The sequence below is a fragment of the Amblyomma americanum genome, chromosome 11, assembly GCF_052857255.1.
Source record: "Amblyomma americanum isolate KBUSLIRL-KWMA chromosome 11, ASM5285725v1, whole genome shotgun sequence".
Lineage (NCBI taxonomy): Eukaryota > Metazoa > Arthropoda > Arachnida > Ixodida > Ixodidae > Amblyomma > Amblyomma americanum.
The window spans coordinates 12,936,992-12,949,063 of NC_135507.1; the positions used below are offsets into that span (position 1 = coordinate 12,936,992).

Below are 12,072 nucleotides of genomic sequence, written 5' to 3' on the forward strand. Positions count from 1 at the left end.
AATTTTGCTTGGCCACGCGAAACCCGCCATGGTAGAAAAAATAGATCGGTCACATGATCTTACTTGTCACGTCATCCTAGATTTCGGAACCTTCTGGCGCCGTGACAACCCGCCATCGTATTGTGAGAAAACTACCAACTGTTTCGGGAGCAAACGATTTACCAGCATGAAAATGTTGAACACCTCAATATATCAGTAATCGATATATCGGCACCTAGGACAATAATTATTATGTAACTCTAAAAAGAATGAAAAATAAAGTGTCCTTGCCGAAAGATAGAGTTGCAATTTTAACGCGATAGCGGTAAGAAGCTTGTGTTGCACAAATCCGACGTGCGGCCGGCGTCATCGGCACCGCTGGCCGTAAGCGAAAAATCCATGAAAAATCCCCAGAGAACCAACCTGGGATGCAGGAGGGCCAGAAGGGCAGGAGAACAAGGTCACCTGACCTTGCGGTGTCAGCCAAACCTGCCCCCAGGATTGTGAGTAAAGTCACCGCGGTAGGTCGCCGTTATTAAATTAACGACTGGTCACTCAGGAAGAGCACCCTAGGCCGCACAATCCTTATAAAAAAATTTTAGACAGTCTATAGACTGTCCATGAACTCCTGGTTATAAGTCTAAAGACTTTCTCTAGACAAACCCTAGAGAACAGTCTATAGGTAATACAAATCTCACAGACGGTCTATAGACAATCTATATTTATGGTCATACACTTTTGGTAGACTGTTGTCTAAAGACAGTCTAAAGACTGCAAATACATAAAAAGAAGTATCTATAGGAAAGAAATAGGGTCTATAAGAAATGTATAGACTGTCTATAGACCATTTCTGTAAGGGAAGGCCCCCCGCAGGCAGCACTTGCCATCACAAAGCAGTGGCAAATCTCTAAACCACTGCACCACTGAGCCAGGAGGGGGCATGAGTACTCCCAGGGATCTACGCGTATGAATATAGAAGAATTGGTTGTTGGGGAAAGGAAATAACTCAGTATCTTTCTCATCTTGGCAAACACATGAACTGCACCATAAGGGAAGAGATAAAGGAGGGACTGAAAGAACAAAGGAAAAAAGAGGTGCCGTAGTAGAGGGCTCCGGAATAATTTCGACCACCTGGGTATCTTTAATGTGCACTGACATCTAACAGCATGTTAAAGATGAATATAGAGAATGATCAGTTCCGCATAGCGTAACTCATACCCTAAACGGACACCTTGAGTGCCTTCTTCAATTTTTTTGTTTGCTAATGCAAGCCGAAGGTGTAGCGTCTGCAATAATAAAAGTAGAAAAGTACATCCGCACTATAAAAATTGGTTTGGTTTGGTTCATGGAGGTTTATCGTCCCAAAGCGACTCAGGCTCCGAAAATTTCGACCACCTGGGGTTCTTTAACATGCACTGACATCGCACAGTGCATTGGCTTCTAGCATTTTGCCTCCATCGAAACTGAACCGCCGCGGCCGGGATCGAACCCGCATCTTTCGTGTCAGCAACCGAGCGTCATAACCACCCAGTTACAAAAATTGATAACCTGCACGAAATTGTCACCTAGAATGTTGCTATTAGAATTGCTGAGAAATACTAATAAAGGTTAAATAAAATGGATTTGTTGATAGGGTTCTTTACTCATTAGATTGTAGCAATGCATTAAAAATTGTCTGTTAATTAAAACTTAATTAAAAATTTTCAAGGAAGGACATACCGCGATTTTTTTCATTAATTTAGGAGCTATTCAATTTATGGAAAAAGCAAATCCAATACCTGAAATCTCCATAAAGAAACTGAGAGGGTGACAAAGTTTCATTTGGATTGGAATAAACGTAAGGAAAATAGGTCCAAGACCAGTGTACCTCCTTGACTGCCACCTGCCTCGATCAGGTTGCCAGATACCATGTTGGACAGGTTGTAATGACGTCATTAGGCATGACGACCTGGGTGGCAGTAGCGCCACCTGCATTTCTCAACACGCAAACGCCGCTAAATCAAGTCAGCATGATACCACACGAAAATCAGTGAAGAAAAACAAGAAAGCAGAACATCAAGCAGAAGAAAAAGTGGGAACAAATAATGATCAGCCCGTGATGCGACAGCGCATAATCTGTTATGTATATAGATGGATCAGATTGCTTGGTAGTATCTCAGGATGCTCGGTATGAAAGAATGTGCCTATAGGGATGAGTAGCGCTTTCCATTAACTGCATGGCCATGATGCGGACGTATTGACTTGTGCCTATGACGGAAAGAATTCATTATGAAAGAAGATAGTGACAATTTTTTGGCAAAGCAATAAGCGGTACATTTTATGCCGCTGTGCTATCTTCACTACCAGTGCATTGTTTTCTAATAATTTGAAACAGTGCTATGTGCAAAATTCTATATAATGCAGGGTAATTAATATATTCAGATCATGTACATTACTGATGACGCAAGCTTGTTCTGGATCCCAAATAAGAGAAGCATATTGAAGTTTAGGGCAGATTTTTAATTCCTTGATAGGTATGACTGCACACTGATTCCAAAGTACTTGTGCACTGTTGTATAAGCTCTATTGTACTGCTTTTGGGAGTCAACAGATAGGGCCTCGAACAGCATTAGTAAAAGACATGAACTTGGTTTCGGAAATATTTAATGACATTAACCAGTGAGGGCTGCATGCACTTATAAGGTACAAATCAGACTGTATTTATTGGCTAGCAGTGCTAGGTGATTTGCAGCGACAAATTACGGAGTTATCCGCAATTATTCTTCTCTTAGACGATGTATGTGACATTTGTTCTCACCTCCGGTATGTGAAGGCATGGTCCTTGCGCTCCGGTGGGTCCTCCGTTTTCGCTTTGCGAACTTTGCTAGAAGGGCAGAGATGTGGGCGGAATTAAGACAAGATGGCACCACGCTGACTGACACTTCAGTTTGCTTTTTTTGCGCGCCTGCACTATCACCCTATAACCAACAAACTCACATTTCACGTAGGTTTGATGCTGGGGGGATCAGCCTGGGTCTCACAAGCCCGACCAGTGTAAACATCTGCCATCGCAGGGGAGTACATGCAGCGCATGGCTTAACCGCTGCACAACGGCGCCAGTGTCGCATGAAAACTCCCAGCGGTCTATGAAATGTAGAGAACGATCAATCAGTCATACATGGGCATTAACCCATTAACGCTTTCGTGCCATTGCTTTAACGCGGAGATTAAGTCCGATGTCGCCATCTTTTTCTGGAGTCCCGAAGCGAAAATCGCAGTGCTAGTGCACATGATCTGCATTTGGCTAAACCACGTTAAATCAGCCGCCATTTTTTCTAAAATAAACCAGTTGGCGTCGTATAAAATAGGCCGTAAAAATGCGCTTCAGCTATCTTCTATGTTTACTTCCCTTCTTTCCTATTCATCAACAGCTGAAACGGCGCTATGCTTTCGTATCAATAATGAGGAGAGAGATCTGGCAACGCCTTAAGTCACTGGACTGCCAAGTAATGGCAAGTACTGTCAATACGGTTGAAAAGGCTGTGGGCTGCACATGTTTAAACGTGCAAATTTGGAGCCTTGGAGACTATCAATTGGTCCAGATTATGCAGCAAGTTTGTTTCACTATCACTAAATATAACACAATTCACGACCACATAAAATTTCACATTAAAAAGTCGTCACAATAATTCTATATTGCATGAATCTGTTGAAGCAGGCTTCTGCAAATATATTTAACATAGCATTATGACCAAAATTGAAATGTGATTGTGTTGGTGTTTAATAAAAAAGACTTTTTTCAACACCAAATGAGATTCTGCGCCCAGAGCGAAGACAATACAGCACGTGCTGAGTGTGTGCAAGGTGCTGACAATCTAGTAAAAAAATGTTTGCGTAGTTAGGCCAAATGAGAATTAGGTCCAATGCCGCTTCAGTGTTCGGCTCTATTTTTCATAGATAAAAGTTGTTCGGATAGCGGTAATGGCTTAACGCCTATAAGTGAGGAATTGGTCATTCTCTATTTGCATTCACACATCACTGGGAGTCCTCATACCACTCCTGGTGCAGTCGTGCAGCAGTTAAGTGATATGCCACTATCTTGAAATTACTGGTGCTGCACCTCAGTCGGATCGTCAGTAAACGCTTTTTTTCTTAGTTTGTCAGTTTCGAAGTATTTGTATACACACACACACACACACACACACACACACACACACACACACACACACACACACACACACACACACACACACACACACACACACACACACACACACACACACACACTCGCACACACACATGCACCAGGTGTCCCAGCTAAATGTAATCACGCTCTTTAAAAGCACCCTGCCCTAGCCACGTGAAATACACTGAGCGTATGTTGTTTAGAGTGGCGTGACCTCGTCTGTAGTATTTGTTCTTTCTTCAAAGTTGATTAGTTAAGCTTAATTAGATCATTTTTTAATTACTGCCATCAGGAACAAAGTGTGAATGAAAAAGTTTCACATTCCTTTGAAGAACAGCTGACTATGTAGGTATAATATATATGCACCAATATAGTCAGCTGGTATGAAAACCTATTATATATGAAATGAAATAAGGATGGTTCAGAGCCCCGTAACCTAGTTTGCAGTATTTTTCGTTCAATGTTAATTAATTAGGCCTAGTTAGGTAACTTTTCAATTACACACTTGAGGAACAAAATGTGCATGGAAAAGTTATACATATATACTAATATTTATATACTTTATAGTAATATTTGTTTATACTAATATTTCAACCAAGGTTAGAATAAAGGCGCTTTTCCACTGTGTGTAAACAGTATATATATAAACTGTCGTTAATGATCAGAGTGCCTGCCAAATGTGCTCTACCTCATTCCTATTCTTCTAATGATTTCACTCTCATGGTCCTAATCTTCGCTCACTACCAGTGATAACTAGATATATCAGCCAAAGCTAAACTGGAGTCACGATGAAGATGAATAAAAGCAACCAAGCATACCATGCACTGTTCAACACGGCATGGACAACAGCATGAGTTCGCGACTCAACATGGGCAGCGCTGCTCGCATATCGACCGCTCTTATGCTAAACGCCTCTGTGTGATGATAAAGGTGGGTGAGAGGAAAATAAATATGTTGTATTAAAGGCTGTAACACTATGCGGTGTAACACAATTAACATTTGGACTGCGATCAGTCAACGTCTCAGCATCTCAGCTAGTCTTGGCAATACCTCTAGAGCCCACGATCCTAGTTGATGCAAATTCAAAAAAGCAGGCAGACATGCAACTCCTTCCAAATTCACCGCGCAAGCTAAACTTTTTTCACCAAAAATCCTTGAACTTCAAACTTACAGCTGTGATATCGGGCACGATGCAGAGAAGACGTCAGTAAATTTAAACCACGCGCTGTTCTCAAACCCGTTCAGATATGTCAATGCAAAACTACACTTTCCTGCATTTTGACTTAAAGAATGTACGGTCGAAGCGACGGGTGCCTCGCAAATTCCATATTGAATTGCTTAACGCAGGTTTTTTTGAACCGAACTCGAATTGTAACTAATTCGAACCACAAAATCAAAATTGTTTGCATTCTGAGGGTTTCGAACCCTCGAGATTCTGACCAGACCAAGCATCCGTTCCAAACAATTATGAGGTCCCTGCGCAATACATAGGATTGGATCACCCGCATTAGATAGGATTGGATTGGATTGTAAAACATTTATTGCATCGAGAGCAGGTTGCAGGAGACAGATACTTGATGGCCGCTAGCCCATGGCTAGAGGTGACCTCATTGGCCGCTCGATTGCCCGTACTTGAATATTAGGGTCCAAGCTGACCAGCACAGCCTCCCACTGCTCAGGAGAAGGGGTGCTGTATCAACTCTGCCGGAAGCGGATCATTTGAGCAGTTCCACAGATTGTGGTCGAATATGGCCCTTACACCACATTTATGGCAGTTTGGGTTGTACTGGCCAGGGTGCATGAGGGCAAGCACTGCCGGATTCAGAAGGCAACGTGTTTGCGGTCGACGCCAGGGAACTTCCTGCGCTTTTGTTAACGATTGGAGGTATGCATTTATTGAAGTTCCATCATTGCCCATTTTCGAGTTTTCATTCTTGGCACCACGCTTCGCTTTCAAATTTGGCGCCCCGCTTCGCTCCTTCCAGACTTCTGGTATCTCAAATTGGGCGCCACGGTTAAGTTTCGCCCACTTCGAGTGTTGTCAAATTTGTAGTCACTTCTGGTCCGGCCCCGGCCACTTTTTGTACATTTTTGGCTCTAATTAATTAAATACACTGCATGCACCTCATGGTTTGCCCGGCGAGATGTTTTAATGCTCTTAATGCAACCATTCTTTTTCTTATAACTCAATTTGTTTTAACGTTATCATGATTACACGAAACCACAAACATATCCATACAATGCTTACGCATTATTAAACCTGCAGTTCGAAATAAGCACGTTCAAATTAATGAGTTTCCATTGCATTAGTAGTCGTAGTAGTAGTGGTGTTAGTGGTGTAGTGGCGTAGCGGCAACTGAAGTCAAACCGCTAACACTCAGCCTATGTAGGCTTACTGTTAGACTCACCTGAGCCGGCCCGGCCGGTAGTATGTCGGAGCATCGTCGCAGCGCCACCCGCTTTCCCGTTGCTGCCTCAGCGTGTAATCCTCCATGCGCTGGGCGTCTCTGCTGCTGGAGCAAGTGGAAACGCCACTCTCTCCTCGAGTGAGAGGGGGCCGGCTGGAAAGCAAGGACGACTCATAAGGCAGGTAGAAAATGGATGGCTCGGAGTGGCTGCTCTCCGAACACATAGCGAGGGAAACGAGACCACCGAGATCGCTCGCTGTCCTCAAAGGTCATCAATGATAAACATAATTGGTTACCAGGAATGCAAAGGCGCATTAACTGTCCGACTATCTGCGGCCCCAATGGGCGAGCCGTGGTCCTCGGAAAGGAAATGAAAGATAAACCAGTGCACTTTGTATTGGACGGTTTCGAAATGTATTCGAGCACGTGGGGTTCTTTAACGAGCGCCGACGCACCACAGCATGACGACTTCCGCATTTCGCATCCACCGAAACGCTGCCGCGGTGGGCACGATTGTGCCTGCGTTCTGGGACTCAGCAGCCGGAAGCACTGACTCACCACAGCAGGAAAACTGGTTTCGCTTTTTGAGCAGATAGCAAGGATAATATGGCCATTCCATTCAAATTGAGAAACTGGCGCGTCCTGGAAAGCAGGAGGCTGCAACCTCTAAGGTGAAAATCATCTGCTGCGGTAGGTGTCCACGCTTATTCGGCCTGTAGTCCTCGTGGACAAGCTCTCAACGTGCAGAGAATAGTGTCCGAGAACAGAACACGACCAGAACTTGCATTAGGCAATCAGCTTAAACTGCTTTATAATCGCTGCTTATTTATCGGTCGTTTTCATTGAAGCTCTTGAGGCAGGCTGGCTTACCTGTTCTTGTATATGAAAACGATGAAGCAACGATTGTAGCGCGGATTTTTTAAGAGGAAGAAGAAGAAGCAGCACGGATGTTTCACGTCACGTCTAATATACAGTCACATATGACGTCACAGTCATCGTTCAGTTGTTGAAACTGAATCAGAAGCAAAATGAGAAAGGAAGTTAAATTATAATCATTGCGGGTCGTAAATACCATGTGGTGAGCCATGTATACAAACGTCTTACGAATTATAACATTTCAAACACACGAAAAAAACTTTGGTGTTTACATTTGTTTAAGCATGAAATTTTTTTTAGGTCTTCTCGGAAATTCTGGCTAAAATCACTCGGCACCAACACAGCAGCTTCGTGTTACAACGCTTACAACGCTATAATAATTCGGACCAATGACATATGCACCTTCAACTTGCTACAGGGGTTCGGACCGATGACATACGTACACGCTACTTCAGTTGCATGCTTTATAGCACGTTTGAGGTGTCCACAGAGATGTGAGATCCGAGAGCTATACTGAGTCTTTTCCTTTCCTCAAAACACATCCTTTCGCATTCCTTCATGTAAGCAGACTTATGTGACTTCAGAATTTTTTGTGGACCGCTGATATCGCACAGCCCATAAGTGAGTGCCTTGCAGTTCTCTATCGAAACGCGAACGCTGCGGCCACCGCTGCTGTTAATGAACCCGTGTCCTCAGGCATTTAGGCCGAGCGGCTGAACGACCCAGCCACTGCGGAGAGATGACACGTGCTTACACTATGCTGCATCCGTAATACCACCCGAAATGTGGCCGCCTTAGGAGGAGGGGGGTTACTACGGAAGCAGAGCATGGCGAATGGACGGGAAGCTGGGCACTATGGGAGCCATCGGGAATGTGGCCACTGTGTAAAGAGGTTGGCTGAACACACAGAGAGCCAGAGTAATGGCGTGAGTCGTACGAGGAGCGCATCGGCAGAGATGGCGAAGCGCGCATTAAACGGCAGAACAAGTATAGCTATGCTACATATACACGTTGCTGCCAAACTCTCCATACAATTCAATTCAATTCAGTTCAACTGATTTCACAACATATATACATGGTTGGAACTCTTGGGAAAAAAGCTGCTCGGAGCAGCTTGATGAGGCCCATGAGACCATAACAAAGTAGAGCAGTGCGGATACATGATTGCAATATGACAACAAAAAAACAATATTATATGCAAGGAAACACGGCTAGTGTATACCACACAAAAACTGACTCCGTATAGAGCATATCGCATACTCAACATATTACATGTTCAAAAACCAACTATCGTAGGCGACGTAAGCATGCAATGGACGTCAGTATTTGCTAAAGAAACACAATATGATCAAAAGGTGGAAAGACATTTAGTCGTTTACTGTGCATTTAGAAATTGTTCCCGCAAATCGTTTCTAGCTTAATACACTCCGAAATAAAGAAGCGAACAGCTGTCACTGAATCTCGCGTTGCGAGGCCGTTACCTTGGTGTCTATTTTTTAATGTGGTGACTGCCTTTTTGCCAAGGTGTAAGCTAGGCTGGAACGAGATGTCCTCGTGTCATAAATATATAACAAATCCTTGTTTTTCTTTAAAATTTCGTGTTCTGCGTGTAAAAATAAAATCCGGTTGGTGGTGACTCTTTTCGCCTAGTTCTTATGTAGACTACTCTTTTTTTTTAAAGCATCTAGTAGTCCGTGAGGTGCGTACACTGAGTGCGAAGAGAACGTAAAATCCCTTCCATTAAACGGGCTTCATGTTTTTGTGACCCCCACTCTTCAGTAAGAGGCTTTGACAGATGCCTTGTAAATTTTTCCTATTTCTTTGTCTCGAGCTTATGCAGTGCAGATATCTGCTCCTCGCTGCCAACAATACCGACCTGGCTCGTGACAAAGCAGACTTTTATATCATAGGCGTAGCAAAATCTTCAAGGCTTCGCATTACACCCATCCACAGGGGAGGATAAAGAGGCTTCGACTAAATATGCGTCTTTTCCCCATAAGAAAGCAAAGAGGCAATTGTCCCTAGAGTCAGTTACAACTCAGGAATGCAAAGCGAATGCACTTGAGCCAATGGCGTCGTTCAAGACACGATCCTTTTTCCTCTGCCTCTTTTCAACTTCGCCCCTGGCCCGAATAACGAACACTCCCCGAGGAAGTTGCGAAATGGCTGGGGACCAAGGCTTTTGTCTTGTACGACGACACTAGCTGGAGAGCCCGCTTTGAGGGGCATTTGCCGCTGTATTCTTGAGTTGTAACTGACTACAGTCAAATGGTGGTAACTTACCGTCTTGAAAAAGGCTGTCCAAAGGGCTCGACTGGCGGAGCACCTGCTTTCACGCTTGGGGTTCAGCTGACGCCCTGTCCTTCCCGGAAACGCGTGTCCAATCTCGGGGCGACCTGCAATTAGAATATTCCGTTCAGAGCTCAAATGTTTCCAGCCTAGCTTCCGCGATCCGCGCTGTAATATAACTCGACGCACAGCAGCATACTTGCAGAACTGCCGTAATGGTGACTCTCATATTTATTTTAAAATTTTGGACGGTTTCTAAGCTGTACAAAGCTTTAATTTTCAGTGCAATATCAGCTTTGGCATTAATCAGAATGAGGCAACCTATCGATACAGGCCAGCATCATCAATTTTTCCACAGTGTTCCTAAACGGGAACCCAACAGGATTCCTTAAAGGGGGTCACGAAACCCAATTTTAAAACAAAACTATTACATTTCTTTCTACATGAAAATAAAGCTCTCCAAATAGTGAGTTTATAAGCTGCGGTAGATACCTTTAAAACAAATAGTATCTGCGACCAGCTTGCTGGTCTAGCAGCCTTTCATCTATTACGTCAGAACGCCTTATGTAGCCATCCCACGTCATCGGCAGCACACTGTTCCCTCTGTTAAGTTGCTTGAATACACGCCGTGGACAGCAGTCGCTTGAAAAGTTTTACAACGAGAGCTCTACTCCTCAGGTACAACTTCCAATTTCGATGTGGATGAGGCAATGACGTTCAATACCAACGATATGCGTCGTGAAAGGCGTGCAGCTGCGTTGCTTTCGCTCACCACTCATTCCGTCGATAAACAAAAAATTCAGATTAGCATAAGTCGACTCTAAAGCGAAACTTAAAAACACGAAAGAATCAGATAAATTAGCGGAGTAGACGTGGTTCTGCTGCGTGTGCGCGGTTGTTAGCGATACACATTGTTCAGCTGGAAAAACACGGTCGCAAAGCCCAACGCGAATCTATAATGTGAATCTAACGCGAACCTATAACGCGTCGCCCACCGCAATGCGCTATCGCTTCTCTCCGGAGGCTGTGTGCCGCTGGCTCTGTTCTGCTTTTTATGACTATAACTCGCCTGTTCGTAACAGTGTGCTTAAAGATAAAAGTACCCTATTAGAGATAAAAGTACTCTATCTCGCACTTACTTTGTGAACGCGAAATTGCCCCAGGAATGCGCCTTATGACGACTGCACCCACACGTACTGTTTGCACAATGTACGAACAAAAGGGTGAAGGGCAAGCTCACGCGTTAGCCTGTGCAAACGAGTACTGCTCATCTGCATGATGACTACGCACAAGGTGGGAACCTTCACCCTAAGCTCTAGTGCTCTGAATAGCAGCAGGCGCGGGTATCTAAGTATGGTCGCTTCAGCCAAAACTCGAAGAAAATGTCGCGCAATCTCCCGTCAAGATCTCGCCACACTGCATTTGAGCATACGTAGGCTTAACGAAGACGGTCTGCGTGTTTTTTTTTTTTTCGCGTCCCTGTTCCTTTCCATGCTCTTGTGGCGGAGCCTTTAGAGTGGGCATTTAATAGTCCCTGCCGTGCTCTAAAGGCAATCCTAGTAAGCTTTATGCAAGCTGTCCCAAAATTGAACAGTTCTAATCAAAAGAGCGCACCCTCACCGGGTCGCAGGATGCAGCGGCCTCACCTGCTTTCACGCTATGGTTTGCTGTCACGGTGTCGTCCTTGGTGCGGCTTTTCTGCCTCTGGCCGATTCCCAGGGGGGACCCTGTGGAAAAGATCGAGTCTCTTCTCAAGAAGGGCGGCCACCTGCAACGAGAGGACGCGTCGGACAGATCACGCCAGAGCCCGCGCTCCACAGGTGATGATTCTTCCCCTGAGCAATAAAAAATTGCGAGGGACACTTAATTCCCTACGTATGTGATGCGACAGCGTAGCGGTACTTGGCGCCTGAGCGTGACGGCTTCCCCGTCTGTTGACGTCCCTTCCAGGGCGGTGACGTGGCTTGAAACGTATGTCATGAGCCATGACAGGTCATGACTTGTGCATATATACACAGTTGCCACATCAAAGCATCGCCGCACTCCTATACATTAAACAACTACACACTGCATAGACTACGGTGTGAATCAGGCGTGAACGCAAAATCGTCCGAGGCACTTTAATTCTGTTTCATGGCATTAAAAAATTCAGGAGGGCACTTTATATGCCTAAAGTGCGGTGAGGCGAAAGCCTTTGCCGCGGGGTTGCTGCTTGTGTCGGTGATGTGTGGTGAAGATGTTGATTAAAAGACTAGACTGCAAACAGCGTTTAGGCGGCATCCTTCCAGATCGGGGTTAAGGAGGCGTCTGGATTGGGAAGCGACAGTGTGTGTTGCAGCGTTGCCAAGGGGTCCA

The 12,072-nt window shown here is 44.7% G+C and overlaps 1 protein-coding gene across 1 annotated transcript in view; it reads right to left on the minus strand.

Moving 5' to 3' along the window:
* Positions 1-12,072, minus strand: part of LOC144110916 (uncharacterized) — a 46,066-nt gene that overhangs the window by 3,266 nt on the left and 30,728 nt on the right. Inside the window, exons 5-8 of the mRNA XM_077643984.1 lie at positions 11,364-11,485; positions 9,712-9,824; positions 6,553-6,705; positions 2,777-2,842 (exon numbers count right to left, since the gene is read on the minus strand). Coding sequence (XP_077500110.1) covers positions 2,777-2,842; positions 6,553-6,705; positions 9,712-9,824; positions 11,364-11,485 — 454 coding nt within the window. The remainder of the gene's footprint in view (positions 1-2,776; positions 2,843-6,552; positions 6,706-9,711; positions 9,825-11,363; positions 11,486-12,072) is intronic.